The sequence below is a fragment of the Lissotriton vulgaris genome, chromosome 12, assembly GCF_964263255.1.
Source record: "Lissotriton vulgaris chromosome 12, aLisVul1.2, whole genome shotgun sequence".
NCBI lineage: Eukaryota > Metazoa > Chordata > Amphibia > Caudata > Salamandridae > Lissotriton > Lissotriton vulgaris.
This window is the reverse complement of record NC_141700.1, coordinates 759,257,485-759,280,893: the sequence shown is the minus strand read 5'-3', so window position 1 is coordinate 759,280,893 and position 23,409 is coordinate 759,257,485. Positions and strand designations below refer to the sequence as shown.

General features: G+C 46.8%; 1 protein-coding gene across 1 annotated transcript in view; it reads left to right on the top strand.

Annotated features, from left to right (window-relative positions):
- The window catches only part of DNAH2 (dynein axonemal heavy chain 2), a 2,538,822-nt gene that overhangs the window by 1,014,870 nt on the left and 1,500,543 nt on the right, over window positions 1-23,409 (top strand). The window contains exon 29 of the mRNA XM_086946066.1: window positions 794-974. Coding sequence (XP_086802192.1) covers window positions 794-974 — 181 coding nt within the window. The remainder of the gene's footprint in view (window positions 1-793; window positions 975-23,409) is intronic.

Genomic DNA, 23,409 nt, shown 5'->3' with positions numbered 1-23,409 from the left:
GCCTTGGCTTGCAGTGTCCCAGTCCAAGACATCTGTCAGGCAGCAAAATGGGCATCATTGCACACGTTTGCAAAGCACTGTTGCCTGGACGGCCAGGTCCTTAGAGAATGGGCATTTTGCCCAGTCGGTTCTGCAGGACTTTCTTGTTTAAGATATTGGTTCGCAGCCCACCGCCGGGATGGTATAGCTTGGGTATCTAATTCAAAGGTAAGGAATCTGCAGATAGAAGTCTCTATCAGTTGAACAAGTTACTTACCTTCGGTAACGCATTATTTGGCAGAGCCTCTATCTATCTGCAGATTCCTTACAGCCCCACCCATTCCTCACCGCTTTGCAGGCTAAAATTGTAGGGCTAGGGTTACCCCCTTTTCAGGGTCCTAATTTTGTACACAACTGCATTGGTTACTTCGTGGCTCTGTGGTTCTGGCGTGGACAAAACGGAAACTAATGACGTCCATTCACCTGTGTGGCGCCTATATAGGTGACCGTGACTTCATACCCGACAACGACGTTGTCACGCAGACGCGAATGGAACCACCCGATGGCGTGCGCAAGGAGTATTGCTCAGCTAAAGTTTCCGGATCCTGCCTGATGCCTGGGAAATTCAAAGGTAGGAATCTACAGCTAGATAGAGTCTCTACCAGAAAATGTGTTACCGAAAGTAAGTAAGTAATTCTTTAGTGTACTATATAGAGAGCCAGCTTCCTACAAATCTCTGTTATCCTTACTCACCAAGAAGGGACAAAGTACATGTGTTATGATTAATGCCTGTGCTTCTTTTCTTTTAATTCAGGGGGACAGAGGAGGTGTTCCAAGCCTTGGATGATAACCAGGTGAATCTGTCCACCATGAAAGCCTCAGTTTTTGTCAAAGCCTTTGAGCGTGATGTGGATCACTGGGAGCGCTCTCTGTCTCTTATACTGGAAGTAATAGAAATGATCCTGACTGTGCAGAGGCAGTGGCTGTATCTTGAGGTGAGACCAAAGGCATTACCTGTTGCATGTCATAATGTAGACCGTTAGATTGTTCCTTATTATAATTGTAATTTTCCTCCAGTTGATTTGCCTTTAGTCATAAGTCCTTAATTATCACACATTTACTCTTTTCTATCAACCCACCTGTCTTCTGACACCTAGCATCTGCTACATTTGGTGGATGTACAAGTGCAATTTGGACATTCATGCTTTTTGTCATATTGCATTAACATTTTGCGTCAAATACAATACTGTCCAGAATTCAATATTATGGTGCTACTACTGGTTACATTGGTGTTCTGCTTTGTCTTGTTCACAGGCGGCTGGGAGTTGCCTGTAATGAAAGGCAGGGAGCAGAAAAGGCTCTTCAAAAATTAATGTTGTCGTTTTTTTCATGTTCTCATCTCTGTGTGCCACCTCCATCCCTTTATATGTATGCAACACCAAACATGACACCCATTCCTCCCTTTCTCTCCGTATTATTCAGGATGCAGGGTTTTGTTTCTCTGGCACTTCTGCTTGGGTAGTGCTGCCCTTTTCTTCTGTTCTAATTTGGTCTACCAATACTGGAAGAGTTGGTTTATTTTTATTACGATTTTGGATATGCTTTCTTGGTGGCTGACCTCCATAAGTTGCCCTGTGCCTGTAGAACCAGCATCTGGTGAGTCCTTATGTTTGATGTACTAAAGTTAATTCAAGACTGCTATGATAATCTCCGATCTCATACAACGGCTCAACTTAATAAGATGCAAGCAGTTTCTCATGAATTTACACAAGATTCTTCTAAATCAGTCATTCCGACTCTCTCCTCTTTCTCCATGTTAACTGTGGAACAAACTGTTAAACTCATTGTGGTGACTAAGTCGGGCTCCCCGTCAGACCCATGCCCTCCTAAAATACTGCCTATCTCGCCTGAAATTATTGCCATCCCATTAACGGCGATATTTTATTCAATGTTCTTAACTGGACATTTTCCTACGGAATGGAAGAAAGCCTCTATTCTTCCCTTACGAAAAAAAACCCCAACCTGGTTGCCAAGGAGACTCTTAATTACAGGCCAATATCTAGACTAGACCATGAACATCGAACATTCGGTTTTTAACAATAAAAACACTATTCTGGATCAGCATAGCACAGAGCTGGCTCTAATCACTGCCACCGAGGAGCTTAGGCTGATACTTTTTTTTTTTTTTTTTTTTTTTTTTTTTGGTGTAAGACATTTATTGTGCAAAAGAAAGGTTACACTGCGTCACGCCAACAACCCGGAGGCAGGCCGCGATAGCAACAGATGTCTCCCAAGAAGGAGTACCATATGAGGAGTCATAACAAGGTCAATGTCTGTCCACTCAGGGAGATGCAGGTCCTTGACCTGGGCAAGGAGTACAAAAGTATAACCAATGCAAAGTGGATAGTCTTACATTTTTGGGTGCCGTGGACTGGCAAACGAATCCCAGGCTCTCGGTCTCGCCCCGCCATTCCAGGCGAGTGTCAGGGCCGCAGCTCATGAAAAAAGGTGATGCATAGTTAAAACGTCCACGGGCACCTTTTCGCCCAACCCCCCCGCAACAATCGGAGGGAAACAACAAACTTCGGTGCAGAGCTATTCCCAAAAACATATATCACATCTCACATACGCAGGGACACGCGCACAAGGACCAGTCAGCCATAGAGGGACGACAACAGGTGGCTCTGGTAGCTGTTGGAGGACTACAAGGCAGCAGCCATGGGGGCGGGGGCAGAGGGGGGGGGGAGGGGTCGCAGCGGGGCAACGCAGTGGGGCGCCCGGCCGGGAAGGGGGACATCATGTCAAATCTGTCTGACACGGGGCAGGCAAGGAACCTGACAGTAGCAAAACATTCCACAGCCCTCAGGCACATCTACAAGGCATGTATCCATCCATCCTAGGAAATGCACACAGGGGCCAAGGTTTTCAGCCCATGTCATCCGAAACACCCGCCCCAGGGGAGTCCACAGAGGCGTCTGAACCCGCCCGCCCTCTAGTCCACTGAAGGAAGGGTTCCCAGATGTCATTAGGCCTAGATGCGGTGGGCATCGTTTCCCAGTAAGTCGTAAGTTGTGTCTGACCATATGTAACGTCACGGACCCATGCGGTGAAAGTAGGTAAGGCACCACGGCCCCAGTGTATCGCCACCTGGCGTTTGGCGTAAAGTAGCAGCATCGCATGTAGTTTCCTGTCACAGGGTTCGGTGTCCTTAACGTATCCCAGGAGCCCTAGAAGCGGAGTGGGTTCATCTGACCTGTGTAATATGTGGTTTATAGCCTCAAAGATGCTCGACCAGTACTCAGCTAGCTTAGGGCAGCTCCACGCCACATGGAGGAAGGACGCGTCAGCCCCACCACACCTCCAGCATGAAGCATCAGTGCGGAGGCCCATGTGATGTAGCAGTACCGGTGTGCGATAGTACCGGTGCAGGAACTTAAAATGGACCAGTCGTAGCCTATAGTTCGGGGAGAGCGCCGTGAGCTGCTTGCAGCAGTATTCCCACATGTCATCCGTCAGGGTCTCGGCCAGGTCAGCGGTCCAAGCTTGTTTGGCCATTGGCACGGTGAGCGGGGCCTGCTCCTGCATGCAATTGTACAGTCTAGAGACCAGTTTCGCGGGGGAGGGTCGTGATAGCAAGTTTTGAAGGGCATCTAGTTGCGGAGGTTCCTCGGGGAATTGAGGCCACATCTTCTTGCAGGACTCTCGGAGAGAGTGATACAGAAGCGTGTCCGAGAACGAGGTAGGCTGGCCGTCCTCACGGACACCCAACTCTCCAAACATCCCATCGGGGTAGATGTCCGCGAAAGTGGACACTCGCCTCCCCTGGAGCGTGATGGTATCGCCCCTAGCACACAGGCAGGGTAGCATCGGATTGCTCTGCAGCGGAATAGCCGGCGCATATAGCAGGGGAAGGCCCGCCCTGTGTCGCAGCTCTTTCCAGGACCAGCGGATCATCTCCACAGTGTCGACCTCCTTCGATGGGCGGGAAACCTTACCATATAACGCCACCCGAAGTGGCAACGGGGCAACCGCGGCCAATTCTACCGCCACATGCGGCTGGTAGGGGGTGGGGAAGACCCAAAAATGCAAAAATTGAGCCTGGGCGCACAGCGAGTATAGCTTTAGGTCAGGTGCTCCGAGGCCCCCCTGTCGCAACGGGAGTGTAAGCAGGGCCCAAGAGGTCCTCGCCTGCCCCCCAGCCCACACCAGAGACAAAAGTAAGGAGCGGACGCGTGCATGGAAGTGTGCAGTCATGGGCAGCGGAAGATTGACGAACAGATACAAGAATTTCGGGAGGACCACCATTTTCGCCAGGGCAATCCTCGCAACCAGGGACAGGGGAAGCTTGTTCCAGACTTCCACCCTCCGCTCCAGCCAGTCAACTGCTCTGCCGAAGTTAAGGGACCACAATTCCTGCGTGTTACGACTGATCCAGACCCCTAAGTATTTGACCGCGTCAGTCTCCCAACGCAGGGGGTAGTCCGAGGCAGGTTGAACTGTCTCGTCAGTTAGAGGGAATGCAACCGACTTGGACCAATTGATAGACACGCCCGCCAGACCCTCGAAACGTACAAATTCCCGGAGCAGTGGATTTAGATTTTCTGTAGGGTTGTTGACATACAAAGTGACGTCGTCTGCATAGAGAGAGATCAGCAGACTGCGGGAGCTGAAGCCAATCCCTCTCGCCGTGTGGTGTTGGCGTATCCTGGCCGCCAGTGGCTCCATTGCAATAGCAAAGAGGAGGGGCGACAATGGGCACCCCTGCCTAGTCCCTCTGGAGATGGAAAAGGGCTCGGACACCAAACCATTCACTCGTACCCGAGCTCTGGGCTTGTCATACAGCAGTTTGATGAGAGTGAGGAAGTTACGACTGAAGCCCATCCTGCCCAAGACACGAAACCGGTACGGCCACTCTAAAGAATCAAACGCCTTGGTCGCGTCCAAGAACACAACCGCGGCCTGAACGGAAGGGTGGAGATAGTGTAGGATGGAGAAAAGTGTTCTGAGGTTGTGCGAGGTGGCACGGCCAGGGATGAACCCTGATTGGTCCGGGAGAGCGATGATGGGCAGCATCGGTTGTAATTTGTCTGCAATGATTTTGGCAAAGATTTTAGCGTCCACATTAATGAGAGAGAGGGGACGATAGGAGTCAAGGTATAATTCGTCTTTGTCGGGTTTTAATAGGGTGACAATTAGCGCCTCGTGCATGGAATCTGGGAGGGAATTCAGCTCCAGTGCCTCAACGAATACTGAGTGCAGTTTCGGGGCTAGTTCTTCAGCATATGTCTTGTAAAACATTGTGGTCAGGCCATCAGGGCCAGGAGCTTTGTTAGCTGGCATGCTCTTGATAACCTGAGCTATATCTTGGACCGAGACTTGCAGGTCCATGTACTGCCTATGGTTGTCATTGAACCAGACAAGGGCGATAGAGTCAAGAAAACCGTCCAAGGAAGCCGGAGCAGCAGAGTGTTTGGACGTGTAAAGGGAAGCGTAAAAGTCGGCGAAGGCCTGCAGTACAGCCTCTTGGCCCGTGACCAGGGACCCCTCACTAGTATGGATAGTGTGTATATAGTGTGTCTGTGCCTGGGGAGCAATCAATCTGGCTAGTGTCCTGCTCGGTCTATCACCTTCCCCATATCTGCGGGCCTCAGCTCGTTTCCCCAGGAACTTCACCTCCCTCCGCGCCTCCTCGTTGAAGTCCAACAGTTTGGTCTTAAGGCTGCCTGCTAGTGCCAGCGTAGGGTCACGGCAGAATGCCAGGTCCAGGTCTTTAAGTTCACGTTCTAGCCGGGCTAGAGTCCGACGTATGGTGTGTAGTACCCCTGCCTGCCGAGCAATACATTGGCCCCGTATTACCGCTTTAAAGGCGTCCCACACTATAGCCTCAGAGGAGGCCGAACCCTCGTTTTCGGCGAAGTATTTGACAATGTCTTCTCTGATCTCTTCAGTGAACACCTGATCTGTAAGGGCGTGAGTTGGCAGTCGCCATGAAAATGCCCTAGGGGCAACATTGGGTGTCCGCAGCTCTAGCATGCAGGGGGCGTGGTCCGAAAGTGACCTAGCTTGAATATCTACCTCTCCCACCCATGTAGCTACCTCAGGAGATAGCAGCCAAAAGTCCAGGCGGGACCAGGCATCATGGTGACATGTGATATAGGTCCCCATTTTCTCCCCAGGGTGACGAAGTCTCCACACATCAGTCAGTCTTCCCTCCTCAAGCACATCAAGCAACGCCTGTCTCGCTTTAGCATGTGTAGGTCTACTCGCGCCCCTCCTGTCCAAATCATCGTCCAGCACCACATTAAAATCCCCCCCCATCACAATCAGGTTACAATCTAGCAATACAATTTGCGCCCAGACATTGCGAAAGAAATCAGGATCGTCCACATTTGGGCCGTATATAGCAGCCAGAACCAGCGGCCTACCCTGCAATGACCCATGCACAAGTACATAACGACCCTCTTTATCCAGTACACAATTGTGTTCCCTCCAGTCCAACCCCTTTCGTATTAGGACGGCAACCCCCCGTGCATAGTTAGAGTATATAGCAGAATATATATGCGACCACCTGTGATGTTTTAACCTGGGCGATGGGGTCGAGTTTATGTGCGTTTCCTGCAAAAAACAAATGTCCACATTGTGTCTGGTCAACACATTATGCATCAACTTGGCTTTTTTATAGTCCCCAAGGCCTCGAATGTTCCAAGTCCACAATTTAACCCCCCCCATTCCTGTTGCGTATCCAGGTTGACCAGGCCTCCGCCCCGTCCCCCCTCATCATACAATCAAGACCAGTACGTCGCCCGCCCCCGCACAGCATAGAAGTGAGAAAACATATCGCATTGCACCTTTCCAGCACCGTTAACAAAACTCTCAACAGCCCCCCCCATCCCCCACCCACGCCAACCCCCCAATCAGGTTGCGCTAAAATCCCATTTGTGCTACGAATCGCACTTAAGTGAACTGAGAACAAAAACCACAGGAGATACCCCATGGGGTCGAGGTGCTCCTCGCTGACACCCCCGAGTGCACAGGGTGGCTGCACACTAAGGATATCTGCAACACCCGAGGGGTGCCCGGCCATGCGGACCAAACAGTAATGGCGTAATGGTCTTACAAAGTCGCCACAGACCTGGGACACAGACAACAACCAAAGCTTTCCCAGCGTGAGCAGGCCAGCCCCGACAGTACCAGCAGTGATCTCCATTTTGCGTCACATGAGAGTCGACCAATGCAGCAAGCGCAAGCTGAATCGGAAAGGGGCAGCACAGACCCCATGATCCCAAAACCCTCAATCGTTGTCGCTCATTCGGGCGGCGTCTTCCTCCAACCTCGGCGATTTGCGTCTGGCGTCGGGGGTACAGATGTGTTTGGCAAACTTCAATGCCGATTTGGCGTCAGTGAAGAAGTGAGCAGAATGTTCATGAAAGATTTTCAATTTGGCCGGGTACAACAAGGAGTATTGGACTCCGGCTTGCATCAGGAGTTTCTTCGCAGGCATGAACTCTTTCCTGGCCGCCTGGACGAGGGGAGTGAAATCAGGGTAGAACGAGATATGATTCCCTTTGTGGATAATTTTGCCTTTTTCACGGGCCATCTGCAGGATGCGATCTCTGTCCTGAAAATTGAGTAGCTTGGCCAGTATAGGGCGAGGAGTGGTGCCTGGTGGTGGTTTCTTGCCCAGTGTTCTGTGCGCCCTCTCCACTGTGAATACCTGGGACAGGTCCGGGTCAAACAGCTCGTGTAAAAGGTCAGTGACAAAGACCTCCATTTTCCCGGTGTTATCCATCTCCGGAATGCCAGTGATTCTGATGTTGGATCTCCTGGAGCGCGCTTCTAAGTCATCCGCCTTGGCACGCATGGATTCCAGTTCGCGCTCAATGTTAGTGATGTGTTGTTTAGCTTGCTGCTGGAACTCGGTACATTCGGTATGTCTGTTCTCCAGACAGTCTAGCCTCGTCTCATGGACATCCACTTTGGACTTGACCGCCTCTAGCTGCGTGGCCATTGCGTCCAGCTTAGCGTCGATACTTTTCAAGCTAGATCTGACCTCCAGCATTAAGGCGCCAAAATCTATCTCAGCTGCAGGGCTTTTGGGAGGGGATGACGCGGCTCCCGTGTCCACTGTTTGTTGCTTGGCCTTCTGCTTCTGGTCAAACGTTAGTTTGGGCTGCCTCGCATCCTTCGTGCCCCCCATCTCGGACACGCGTGGGACGGGGTGTTCAGGGCGTGGTGTGGCGCACTTACCAGTGCGCCGTATCGGCTACCCAGCAGGTCCGGCAGGCACTGCCCGTGCCGCCGCAAGAGGGAACGGGGGGCCAATAGCCCCGTTACGCGGCAGGCCGACCAGCGCCCCACGGCAGTCCTGTCAAGTCCTCACGCGATCCTCAAGGAAGGGGCAGAGTGTGGGACTGGCCCTGGCAGGATCGGGCTGAGTCTTCCAGCTGTTTGCGGCGCCCGGGACCGGAGCGCCCACCAATAGGATTCAATCGCCTCTCTCCCTCCAAACGGCGATCTGCAGGGGCTCTGGGGTATGCCAAGGGACGCGCACAAGGTAGACTTTTGTTGCGCCTCGGGTCAGCAGCCTCTCACCCAGCGACCCGGCCGCACCACAATATGGCGGCGACGCGCGTTCACCCCAGCCCCGGCCGTCCCCAGAGCCGTTACCTCAGTCCGATGGTCTCTCCGCCCCCGGCCGCCGTCCACAAATGTCTCACTGCAGCGGCCACCGGCGGCACCCGGCCCCGCGCCGAGGGTGTCAGAGTAGGCGTCCCTCCGCCGATCGGCGATGGCCCAGAAATCCCCAGGGTCCGGTGAGAGGACACCGCCGCCTCGGGCTCCACAGCAGCAGGCGGGCTCCAGCGCACGGGCCGGCGCAACCCGCGGCCGCCAGATCTCGTCGCTCAGCACACTTCGAGCGTTGAGGATTCAGTCGATCGCGCTCCCGGTCTGCAGCACTTCTTTCATCCGCCAACCGGTTCCCTCAGGTGCGTGGGGAAGGATAATGAAGGATTTATTGGCGTGCAGCCGGCGGAGCTCGCTCACAGAGCGGCCATCTCGCTGCTCGGTTAGCCACGCCCCCGCTTAGGCTGATACTTGATGGTGGGTGGAACGCAGCTCTGATCCTTCTTGGCCTGTCAGCAGCCTTTGATACGGTTAATGATAGGCTGCTGCAGGAGCGACAGGCTTCTATTGGGATCAGAGGAAGGGCGCTGTCCCTGCTGGGCTCCTTTTTGTCGGAGCGTTCCCAGGAAGTGGCCTTGGGCAACATGGTGTCAGCTCCCTTCACGCTGCCTTGTGTAGTTCCCCAGGGCTCTTCCCTGAGCCCAATGCTCGTTAACCTTTATGTCATCATTATTGGCAGCCTAGTAAGAAGCTATTGATTTACCCTGGTGTCGTACTCAGACGATACTCAGACCATCGTCTTGGTAAGCAGTTCAGCCAGGCACACAGCTACTAGAGTTCATGATTAGATGTGCCACATCGCAAACTGGATGTCAGACAACTTCCTGAATTTGAACTCAGCTAAGACTGAAGTTTTGTTGCTGTGAAACAATCCATCTTTTTGCACAGACAACTGGTGGCCGGTCCAACTTGGCACCCTGCCCAAACCAGTGCTCAAAGCCAAAAATCTTGGAGTGGTCTTTGACATCACGCTGTCCTTTGAGGCACAAATCAATTTGGTTACCTCCGCATGTTTCTTCATCTTGAAAATGCTGAGGAAAATCCTCCCGGTAATACCTTTGGACCTAAGGAAGACCGTGGTAACAGTCTTGCTATCCTCAAGACTGGACTACTGTAATGCCCTCTTTTCCAGTGCCCCAAAGCGCAGCATGAAGAAACTGCAGATGGTTCAGAATTTTGCAGCAAGAGTTCTGCTGGGCATCACCAAATTCAATTCAGTCTCTGCGTCTCTGGCCCAACTCCACTGGCTACCTGTAGTCAAAAGGATTCAATTAAAATCTTTGTTCATCACATTCAAATCCCTCAACAACTTGGGACCAACACACATGGCAACATTTCTAAATCCATATATCCCTGCCAGAGTCCTTGGATCCACCAACCCACGTAATCTACTTGTTCCTAGAGTCAGCAGGGCCAGATGGGGCGGCAAGAGCTTCACGGCTACAACGGCTAGCTTATGGAACTCTCTACCCACTATGCTGAAAAAAGAGCCCAGTCTCCTCAAATTTTGAAAAGGCCTTAAAACTTGGAAGTTTTCAGCATAATTTTTTACCTCTGGGTCCGTTTTGACTTGTATGTACCTCAGTGTCCGCTCTCACTTATATATACCAAAGGCAGCGCCTAGACACCTCAGGTAATTTGTTGCGTTTTATACATTTATCATCATCATCATCATGAAACCATCTCTTGTCATTGTCCAAGAAGGGATCAGTATCGAAAGAGACCCTAGACTTTGTCACTGGATGTGAGCTGTGCCACTCACGCAAGGATTAATTTTGTGTTGGGTACAGTACTCAAATCAACCACACCTGATGATACAGCTAAGTAGGTGGCCACCTCCATTTGTTTGGAGTCTTCACTGCACACTTGATAGGGGAAACCTACAGAAAAACACACTTGTAAGTACTCTTGAAGGGAAAGCACTAATCATGAGCTGTGGACTCTTGCACTACCGGTCAATCTGTACACATCTGACCCAGTCCAATCAGTACTCGCATGGATGTCCCTTTTGCCAAAACACCATTGACCATTGCAAAGCATCCTTGGGTTAAGCAGACTCCTCATGCAAAATAGCCCAAAGAGCGAAATCCCACAATCTAGAGATTGAGCTCCTCTTCCGATATGGCGATACAAATTCAACTGTACTGGAGATACCTGAGATATCAGACCATCCCATCCAGTCCTACTCTTTAGCTGTTGAAAACACACCTGAAAAGCGAGGATAGAAAGACTTACAAACCTAAGTCGGTGCCTTCATTGAAACTAGAGTATATTGCTTAGTACTCATATCATTCTACTTCATCACAAAAGCATAAGCAGTAAAATATGAGATATGCATGAGAAAAGAGAAGATGTGTACATTAGTGCCCTGACTTTTTTACAGTTCCTACCACTGAATTCTTAAATGAGTTTGTTCTATTACTTTTCTTTACAATACACCAGACCAGTTATTGAGTACCTTAACAAAGTACATCTTTATAATGATATCTAAATGTCCGTTCTCCTCTTTTTATTTTTAATCCAGTCCTTTTGCCTATCTTGACTCACAGCAATCTCATTGTTAGCACTTTGAGAAAGTGCCTCCTGCTTTCCTGGAAAATGTACAAGTACCAAAGTAGATGTCATTGATGTATATGTCATTCTGTACACAATTTCTACTCTTATGCAGGTGGTAATACGACTTATCCATTGTGGTACACAAAAATACAATGCCAAAACTGACTGATCCTTTTCAACTCCAATTAATCTATGGAAGTTGTATCCAGTAAAAGCGATCACCATTTATTGTTTTCAAAACATCATACAAATGCTTTAATTTTTTCTTCTCGCACACAGAAGACCAAATGCAAAATTTTATTACAAATGTTCTTCCCTCCCACCAACATCAACTGATACACAACAATGGATACAAACAAAAAACTGTTTAGACAAATAAATGTGAATACAACAACACCACAATAAAAACACTAATACAATCCATATCCATACTAATATAATAAAGAGAGAGCCCTAAACTTTGAGGCGGGTAATCTCAGGAACCACAGCACCAATCACAACACCCAATACAGCTTTGGAAAGGGCAGTTGCAGCAGAAGGACATAGGCTATGCAGACGCCCACCATATACATTTAAAAGGTAAAAGAACTGTGCCAGCAAAGTAGTGCCTTGTGGGCGTGTCTGTGTTGTGCTGTGGGCGTGTGCTGGGGGGCGTGACAAACGCTGGGGGCGTGTGGTACGTTCCGCCCTTCATGCCATGTCTTATATCGTGTGCTAATCCCACCCTGCTCCCTTTAAATACCCCTGCAACCCATAATCATAACCCACCCTTACTCCTTAAAATACCCCAACACCCTTAAACACCCTTAAACACTAACCAACCTTAACCCTATAAATATACCCTGTACCCCAAAACCCAAACCTATCCCTAAACCCTAAAAATACCCATGTACCCCAAAACCTAAACCTAGCCCTGAACCCTATAAATACCCCTGTACCTCAAAACCCAAACCTACCCCTGAACCCTAAAAATGCCCCTGTACCCCAAAACCCAAACCTATCCCTGAACCCTAAAAATACCGCTGTACCCCAAAACCCAAACCTACCCCTGAACCCTAAAATGCCCATGTACCCCAAACCCCAAGCCTAGCCCTGAACCCTTAAAATACCCCTGTACCCCAAAACTTAAACCTACCCCTGAACCCTAAAAATACACCTGTACCCCAAAACCCAAACCTAGCCCTGAACCCTTTCTCCTTAAATACCCCAACACCCTTAAACAGTAACCCATCTTAACCCTATAAATATACCCTGTACCCCAAAACCCAAACCTAGCACTGAACCCTATAAATACCCCTGTACCCCAAAATCCAAACCTAGCCCTGAACCCTAAAAATACCACTGTACCCCAAAACCCAAACCAACCCCTGAACCCTAAAATACCCATGTACCCCAAAACCTAAACCTAGCCCTGAACCCTTAAAATACCCCTGTACCCCAAAACCCAAACCTACCACTGAACCCTAAAAATACACCTGTACCCAAAACCCAAACCTAGCCCTGAACCCTAAAAATAACCCTGAACCCCAAAACCCAAACCTACCCCTGAACCCTAAAATACCCCTGTACCCCAAAACCCAAACCTAGTCCTGAACCCTAAAAATATTCCTGTACCCCAAAACCCAAACCTAGCCCTGAACCCTTAAAATACCCCTGTACCCCAAAACCTAAACCTACCCCATAACCCTAAAAATACACCTGTACCCCAAAACCCAAACCTAGCCCTGAACCCTTTCTCCTTAAAATACCCCAACACCCTTAAACACTAACCCATCTTAACCCTATAAATATACCCTGTACCCCAAAACCCAAACCTAGCCCTGAACCCCATAAATACCCCTGTACCCCAAAACCCAAACCTAGCCCTGAACCCTAAAAATACCACTGTACCCCAAAACCCAAACCTACCCCTGAACCCTAAAATACCCATGTACCCCAAAACCCAAACCTAGCCCTGAACCCTTAAAATACCCCTGTACCCCAAAACCCAAACCTACCCCTGAACCTTAAAAATACACCTGTACCCCAAAACCCAAACCTAGCCCTGAACCCTAAAAATAACCCTGTACCCCAAAACCCAAACCTACCCCTGAACCCTAAAATACCCCTGTACCCCAAAACCCAAACCTAGTCCTGAACCCTAAAAATACTCCTGTACCCCAAAACCCAAACCTAGCCCTGAACCCTTAAAATACCCCTGTACCCCAAACCAAAACCTACCCCTGAACCCTAAAAATACCCCTATACCCCTAAACCCAAACCTAGCCCTGAACCCTAAAAGTACCCCAAAACCCATACCTATCCCTAAACCCTAAAACTACCCCTGTACCCCATAACCCAAAATAATATCTGATCCCTTAAAATACCCAAACACCCCAAAGCATATACCTCAGTACCCCAAAACTTATACCCCTATACCCACACTTACCTTATCCAAACATTTAAAAAAACATACTTTTACCATTCATGCATTTACAACAAATTTTGTTGTAAATGTATGCGTGGTAAAAGCATATAATATGTAATGCCATGCTTTATAATGGCATTGCGGAATCATGGTACTTTCGTAATGAAAGTATGCGGAGTACTGGTATGCGAAAAGAAAGTTGCGGAATAATGGGTGTTTACCCTCTCCCGGTAAGAACATTGGTGGCACGGTGGCCCACATCTCCAGCAACATACTCATATTTTTTCACCACCCATTTGAAAAATGCACAGGTCTCTCTCATTGATGGCCAACACCGACATACACTTTTAGACACACCTCCCGCCACAAGTTCTAGAATTGCGAACTTTAGAGCTGGGGAGCTACGTTCGAATCTCGGCATCAGCTCAACATCCTGTGATTCCAGGCAAATCGCTTTGTCTCCCCGTGCCTACCACAAATGAGTGTGTTCTTCTGTAATGTAAATTGTGCTCATGCCATGTTGTCGAGTTCGCGCTATATAATAATGCAAGGAAAAATAAAGTAGGGAAACTCGAGTTCACACACTACTGAACGCGCACTCGTAAGTGCATCAGCAGTGCACTGTGAATCGGAGCGTTTCACAGGCCTGTCACAGATAAGAAATGCTATCAAAACGAAATCCTACAAAGCAATATACTACCGGCAGGCAGCAATTCATTCCCGGACAACGTCGGGACGGGCTGCTAGTACAATAATAAATCATTAATTTTTTTTTTCAATGTCCACAGCAAGAGCTAAAAATGAGTAACATATATACACATCTATAAGACACTTCATTGAATTTGACTCCTCTCATTTGTATGGACAGTGCACCTCTGACAAATCGTGACTTCTGTGGCCAGGTTTAGTTTTTAACTGTAACACTTGTTATTTTCCTGGATTTCAGTGTCACTCTTCTTTCAAATAATAATTTTTAACAGTAGGCGCACAAATACTGGTCAACACATTTCGAACCTACTACAACATCTTCAATGGGGTTCTCCTTGGGACAAAGGACTGCTATCCACTCTACAAAAATAGCCAACAATTGCATGTTACCATCTACAAAGTACTATGGTGGGTCTGAAATACCTCAGGAAAGACACCATAATTACCTCCTGTGGCTTGAAACATTGGCACAAATATGCTGGCCAGATTCTTTTACCTGAAAGACATTTGTCAGTATATCCTGGTTACAATTCCTCTATACTCCAATGTAACCCACAAATGTGCCAAATGACACCAATAATATTTTAAAACAACAACTCAGGACTGATACTCACTAGAAAAGCGACTGACACCCCTCCTTCATAACGTGGTCTCCTATTACTTTCAGACTCCATGTTCAGAAAAGTAGAATAATCCACAACAAGAAATATGACCATTACTCAAAACCTGGCCGCACAATTGAAATGCCAATTACAAAAGGCTTGACAAGATGCATTGTTACTCGATCAAGTATCGCACCGTAAATCCTGTCATCTGTGCCACACAACCTTATCCATTGTGAGCAGGAGACAGTTAACTGTATTTTTAAATAGCAAGAGCCAAGATTATATGTCACGCTGTGATACAGTCTGTCTTTAGGATAAAAAAGTTGTTTTCCTCCTGTAAAGTGCTCCACCTGGAAATATGGCCTTATGTGGCTATCCTGCTTTCCATCTTTGGTGGACACAGCCTGTTGGATCAAAGATTAATTCCATCTTAAAGATTCAGATGTCAAAACCTTCCGTCGTTTTTGAGGCAATCTTTCCCTGGTGCTACAACTTTCTATTATAACAAAAAAAGAACTCACCAATCATCCTTGTTGTTTTAGAAAACGACTAAAAATGTATGTTTCCATTTTTGCGTGATGTAATTTGATCAGATATTCTACTGCACATTGTGTGTAAGAATTCTCCTTGAGCTCTGCTCAATTTATCATGAGTTTTACTCATCTAAAGCTGTTATCATCCAGAAAGGCAACTTTAAACTCTGTCTACCAGCACATGATAACTCGATGTCAGAATCAGCAAAGAAAGGACTCTTCAGACCTTGTGGAACTTGTAGGGAAAAGTGACTTCATTCAGAAGACCTACACAAGGAGTGTATTCACTGCTTACACTCTTTACACAAGTTAAAAGATTGCAAGTTCTGTTGCACTTTTTCCTCTAAGACTGTCAGGGATAGAGATGGGGGGCCTCTTTTATGGCTGCAGAAATTCAAAACGAAAGAGACTGGTTTCTGAGGAAGAGGATAGTAAGGATTGAGGTCACAAAAAAGAGAAAGGTCACTGAGCCATAAGTCATCAGAGGCACCAAGAAAAGCCCTTTAAAAGAGAGGTCACCTGGAGAGCATTCTCTCAGAGAGAAAAAAATAAAAATCTCCACAGAAACAGTGAGATCTGAACCAACCACTCCTTTCTCCAGTTTGACTTTAGATTAAAAAAAATCCTCTTCGGAACCGTTGGTGATAACTTATAAAATGGACTTTATAGTGTAGACGATGACATCTTCGCTGTCCAAAATACCAATGACAACAACGATGTCATTGTTGTCAATGTGGTTTTTAACATAGCCATCGATGACAACAACTATAATGACAATGACCTCATCGACGAAGACCCCATTGGCAGAGACATCATTGGCAAGGACACCTTTGACGCAGACACAATAAAAGGTCTGTTCACAAAGACTTCTTTCACTACGTAAGGGCACCTACTGTAGCGGCATGGGCCTTAATTTCGAAACTGGCCTTGCATCAGTTTGTGTCAGTTGTTCTAAGTCCTTGCCAAGTTGTAATAGATCCAAGAATACTACTAATAATTATAAGGGCACCACGTGGCAATGGCGATTCCACAAGGATACGGTATGCTACACCACTACAGGGTAGACAAGAAAGGAAGTGGAGTAGCATTGGTTTTCGAACAATCCCTCAGATGCTCCACGTTTGAGGTGGCAGACCTTCAAGGGGCAGATTCACTTGGCCTTTATCTTTCTCTATCCGCCAATAAAATTGAATCCTGGATTCTAATCTACCAACCATCTGAATTTGTTGGAACATTCTTTGCATCCATAGATGAATGTCTATCCAAGTACCTTCTAAAACATTCCAACTTCACCTGCTCAGAGATTTGAACTCGCACCTGCATGTCTTCTTGGAACATAAAACAACTAGTAAACTGTCCCATCAATGCAGCCGGTCACATTCTTGACCCTATTTATAACTAACAGCCAGATAAAAGTTCAAGACTTTCTTTTGAATGACTGGACAGACCATTCCACCTTCTATTTTGCGTGGAAGCTGGAACAAGGTTTGTTAGCAGAAGAACCATTCCAGCCCTTCGCCATAGAAACTGGTCTAATATACCTACGGAACTGATAACAGCCATTCTCTTCTCTAGTGTCCCGGAATTAAGAAGGGATATTGAGGCTGACTCCCAGGTGACTATAAACTGGCTATTGCACATGGCAAACATGGTGCCACCACTGAAAGTGAGCTCAGGCACAGCTAAGAGCAGACCTCATCTGCCCCTTGGTTCAGTGATGCACTTAGAAATCAGTGCAAGCTCTGCAAGAGGCTAGAAAGGAGCTGGAGGAAAGAGTACATACCGGCAGTCAAAGAACATTACAAATGTGCGCTGAAAGTTTATTATCTGGCTATTAAAATTGATCAAGTTGACATCTTTGCTAGAAATATAGCGGACTCTGATTGCAGACCCAGAGATGTCTTTAAATTGGTTAAAAAAATATCACTCATCCGGATGCACTTAAAATACCCGTAGAACCTGCTCCAAGCTATGCTCGTAGCTGTCAGAATTCTTCGATAACAAAATCAATAATATCGCTGAGGAACTCACAATAACTAATGGACCCTTGGATACTTTAAGGATGGAAGAGCAGCCATCAACCTCCTCTCAAGCATTGACTTGCTCTCTACTTGAGTTCAAACCCTTATCACTGTCCGATTCTGAACAAGCATTAAGAGCCTGCAAATATGGGTCATCTGATGATCCGTGCCCACTGCATAATCTGGCAGCCAACTGCAAAACGATCAACCCCATTTTCAACCATCTCCTAAATAGTTACCTTAACTCTGCTAGATTGCCCAGTTGTTTGAAACAGGCTCAAATTGTTCCCATGTTAAAGAACCCATAAACAGTTGGATCAGTAATGGCTAATTTTTCTGTTCCGGCCTTCTCTAAGAAATGGGTCAACAAGCAACTCCTTCCCAGTCTAGTTTTAGACCAGGTTTCAGCAAGGAATCCACTTTGGTTGCGGTTTCGGACACCATCAAGTTGGCGATGGACTAGGGGTAGAAATTGGCTCAGTTTCTCCTGGATCTAGCTGCAGCTTTTGGTACTGTGACCCACCCCTCCCTACTGCGAAGATTAGGAAATATTGGTGTCATGTTGGACTGGTTTTGTTCCTTCCTATCGGACAGTAGTCAAGCAGTCTGGATGGCGCCCTACTGGTTAGAGTCCAAGCCCTTTGCGGTTGGTATTCCCCAAGTGTCAAATTGAGCCCTACATTGTTTAAAGTGTATATGACACTGCTTGCTGCTCTTATCAAAATCTTTTGTGTGCTAGAGGTGTCAGAGGTGTCATAGGCTGATGACACGCAGATTGTCCTCATGTTCGACAAAAATGATCCTAATTCCCTAATCAACTTCAAGGCTTGCCTTTCTGCTGTGTTCCATTGGATGCGCTTGAGCAATTCGCAGTGCAACACTAGTAGAACCGAGATACTACTGTTCGGTTCACTGCAACCACCCCCCCAAAAAAAAAGATATAGGAGTGGTGTTGTTGGCCCAGTCATGTTCCTCCACCACCAACCCATACCACTGTTGTACAGAATCTGGGGGTAAAATTTGAAAACAAAATGTTCCGCGCTGGTGTAGACATATGCTCCAACCTTCTAAAATCCTTGAAATTCCTCTATCTTTTATCAGAAAACAATAGTTCACACTCTCGTTATGTCTCGACTGGACTACGTGAACACCTTTACTGGGGCGTTCCAGCATACCAACTGAAAAGATTGCAGGCAGTCCAGAATGCTGCAGCTCAGCTTCTTCTCAAAGCCTCTAAAAGAGGTCATATGCAGCAGCATCTTAAGAAGCTACACTGACTTCCCATCAAAGGCAGAGTGCGGTTTAAGGATCTGGTCTTTGCCCACAGAACCTTCTACTACTCTGGTACCTCAGTGAAAGGATAAGGTTGTATCATCTGGACCTTCCACTGTGCTCTTTGGGTGCACTGTTGGCAGTGGTCCCTAGGATAAAATGGAAAAAGTGGGATGGTTCATCCTTTTCGTTCCTTGCAGCGACCACCTGGAACTATCTTTTCAGCTTCACTCAAAGAAGGATGAACTCTCCTTCAAACGCCATTTGAAGACTTGGCTATTTGAAAATGCATTTAGATAGCCTGTAGTGCATGTCTGTCTACAAGCTTAGTTAAGCACCAGGACACTCACTGAGTAGCTGCGCATTCTCAAGTCCAACGATTGATTGGTTGACAATGGGACTACTGACTGTGGGACTACTGACGGTGAAACAATCGGCAATACATTTAATGGCGGAAAAGAGTTCTCCACCCTCGATAAAGATAACAATGGAGATGACGATGGTACAGTCGACGAGGGACAACATATTTTTTGAGACTGGCACACACCTCTCCAAGTAAGATTTGTTTCTCCTCTCCAGCCAAGTCACCTACTTTATGAGGACGATGAAGGCCCATTTGGAGCGTTCCACAGCCCTTCAGAGCTGAATGTGAAGTACCAAGAGGAGGATGATGAAGAATATTATGAAGATTCTTCTTCTTCAAGGCTGCAGCAATATACGAGAAAGACTGCACAATACATAGAGCAGTTTCAGCATTATTGTCCCTCTCTACCTCAAGAAGGAATGGTGCAAGTTCCATTATCTATGTTTCAAGATTTACAAGGCATGTTGCAGGACTACCCTAAAAGGTTTCCAAAGTCTACCAAGGCAGCATCTACATTGTAGTACATGCCTCTACCTCAGATCCCCTTCCAGAGAACTCTGTGTCTTGTATCTGCTCCTCTAACATCGAAGAGGACTCCAGCTTCCAATATATCAGTACCTTCCGAGGACGAACCAGCCTCCCCAGAAGAAGACAGAGAGGAAGAGGAAATCTCCATAACTAAACTACTCCCAATGGATGGGATGATTATTTGATTCCAGCACTTTCTCCGCCTACACCATAAACTGTGGATTCTCCATCTGATGACATAGGAGGTTTTCATAATCTCATGGGAAGAGCTGCGAAGAGGTTTCGGTTGCCTTTAACTACTAAACAATCGGACTGTTTTTCCTATGATTTTAAAGAGCCTACTAAAAAGTCAGTTCGAGCTAATCCAATAGTGGATTTTATCTATGAAGTAGAAATAAAAATAAAGAAGAACCCTGCAACAGTCTCTGCCGTTCTACCAAGAATAGACAAGAAGTACAATGCACCGGGGACTTCACCTGCATTCCTGGCTAGTCACCCAAGGTCAGATGTAGTGATGCAAGCAGCTGAGCTCCAGTCCAAGAATCCTTCAACACCCATCTCCACACCACCAAATAGGGAAGGCAGGCACCTAGATAACATTGGTAAACGATTCTCTACTTTGTCCGCAACTATACAGGCTGCTGATTCGCTAGCCATATTAGGTCAAGCGACATTGCTGCCTACATAGACCTTTTGCCTGATGATGTGAAAGGAGAAAGCAAGGAAAGTCCTTTAGGAAGGTGAAAGAACTTCTTCAGAGATCCTAGCCTGCGCTATGGTTGTAGTATCAACAGGGTTCAGGAAGTTGACAGGAGCTGCTGTTCTAAGATGATAGGGATGGGTAAAGGCCACATCATTCAGGTTGGAAGTCCAAAGCAAAATCCTAGACAAGGCATATGATTGAGGATCATTATTTGGGAAGCATGTTGATGTCACCTTACAGACGATTAAGGCGTATACAGATACTGCAGGATCCTTGGGTACCCTGCAGATAGTTAAAACGCTTTTTCCTGGTTCACGAGGAAGTGGTTTATTCTCTTAGAGAGGGGGATATTAGCCCTACAGGAACCAACAGTATCAGCACTTTCAACACCAATATCGGACTTCCTATCAACAACAGACGTTTAGATCACCACAACCAGCAACTTATACAGAACAAGCGCCAAGGAGGAAACAAACCCGGTAAGGAAGAGAGATTGGTAGAAAGCAGTGGCATTCTATAAGTGCTGGTTATACCCTCTCAGCCCACCAACCTACTCAAGCAAAAGGTTTGTATTTTCTACACCAGTGGCAACAGATAACATCAGACACATGTATGCCAGATCTGATGACCTATGGTCATACTTTAGAATTCATCTTAAGGCCATCAAACACTCCACCAAAGGGAGCACCCCCACCTCATCTGCTCCAACCAGAAGCTTTCAGAATGATTCAAAAACGAGCACTTCCAGAAAGGTATGGGTTTCTATTCCTGTTTCTTCCTAATAAGACAGAAAACACAAGAATGGCAACACATTTTGGACCTCCGAAAGCGGAACAAGTATCTGAGGAAACAGTCTTTTTGCATTCTGACTCTTCAAAGAACAGAGAGGTCTACCAATCAGGCAATCAAGGAACAAGACCGGCTCCAAAGAGAAGAGGCGTTCTCGCCTACAAACGAAGAGACCTCCCATGTAGAGCATACATCGGCTTCGAGAGTAATACCTTATGACAACCAGGAATTGGACGAGGGAGAAGATATCAACCCTCCTATACCTCTCTCGAGTACAATACCATCGTCATGCAGACTCTCACCCACAAACGCACTCACAGCAACACAGAACTTAGCTAGCACTGACGACATCTCCAATAGAAACGGAAGGGACAATCAAACATGGGTTACAAAGGAAAAGGATGCAGAACTAAGAACAGATCCAAAACGAAGAAGAGCAGAATACAAATCCTGGATAAACAGATCAGTCTTCCCTAAGAAATCACGTCAGAACAAGAAAGATATTAATGAGCTTCAGAAACTAGTGAACGAGATGGCACAAGTCGCTATAAATACCCTACAGGCGATTGAAAAAATCGAGGAGATGATGACGAGCATTCACTCTAAGGTCACGCACATCCAAAACCTCGTACACTCCTCACAAAGAAAGAGTAACGAGACGGCCAGGCAGTTAAAAAATAGAGACAACCGACCGGATAGGACAAAACCATTATCAAAGGAGGAAACTCTGGCCTTAATCCGAACATATGAAATACCGGACCGCGAGGGAGAGGAAAGAATCAAAACGGTACCACTCGACTCGAACAGAACATCGAGAAAGAATGATAGAACATCCAACCCTTACAATTTACAGCACGTACAACTTACAACAACAGAAGCCAAGAATGGAATCTGTAGTAACAAAGAAAAACCTCTGACATGTCTACTACTCAACTGTCGGTCGGCAACCAAACATGCATCGGACATAGCGGACCTCATCATCAACAAGGGCATTGATCTGGCAGTCCTTACTGAAACATGGCTTACGGAATCCTCATCGCCAACCATGGATCTCTTAATACCACCCCAATATAACATTTTGAGACTTGATAGACTCAGAAAGATTGGGGGAGGTATAGCCTGCATTCACAGATCTGTTATAGAGGTCAAACAAATCCAAGCCGACCCTCTAGAATCCTGCGAATATCTAGGTCTTAATATAAGAGCAACTAACAACCAAAGATTCAACCTGCATACTTTTTACCACCCACCAGGAGACAGTGCAAAGTTTACAGAGGAGTTAATGGAGATCATAACGGCCAACTCTAACAACGACGTCAATAACAAATTTCTTGGCGATTTCAACTTACATTGAGAGGACTGCAACGACAAACTGGTCAACTCGCTTAAAGATTTCCTCGATGAAATGAACCTCACCCAAGTGTGCACACAACCCACTCACTCGAAAGGAGCGACGTTAGACTGGATTATTTCACGAAACAAAGATACAACAATCTTCTCCATAACGCCATGTGACTGGTCTGATCATCATGCCATAACATTCGCGATACCCATAATGGAAAAAGGCAGGACCAGGCAACCCCTCAAGTCCAAAAAATGGATTCGAGACACAAGAGAAGCAAACATGGAGCTACTGGTTGAAAGCTGTGAAAGAGACCTAAAACCTCCTAACAACCTGCAGAATGTCAACGAGCTGACCGACCACTACATATCAACGGTCGAAAATATTGTCAATAACAGCATGCCACTAAAACTGAAAAGAATCTCGGAGAAGACAAAAAATCCTTGGTTTAATGAAGCATTAAATGAAGAAAGGCGTAAACTGAGAATGGCCGAAAGAAAATGGAGACAACACCCTTCATCCCCTGAGTTGAAAGCCCTCAGAAAAATTAGAAACCAATATAATAAAAAGATCATCAATTCAAAACAAGAATTTATAAGATCAGAACTGGATAATGCCAAAAACAGACCACGAAAACTCTTTGAAATCCTAAAGCAACAATCAAACAAACTAGCCAAATCCGTTCATGAGAACTCAAAAACACCCCTAAATTGTGAAGAATTTTCCACATTTTTCACGGAGAAGGCGAAATCGCTTGAAATAGAGCTCAAAAACGCCGTGGCGAACCCTCCCACCGAACCATTGCCTACGAGCGATATCGTCGCTACAACGGAGAGTACCAAGGCAAAAAATTATGCAAATTGGGATACGTTCGAACTATATGACCAGCACAATATCGCCAAAACTCTTTCTGAAAT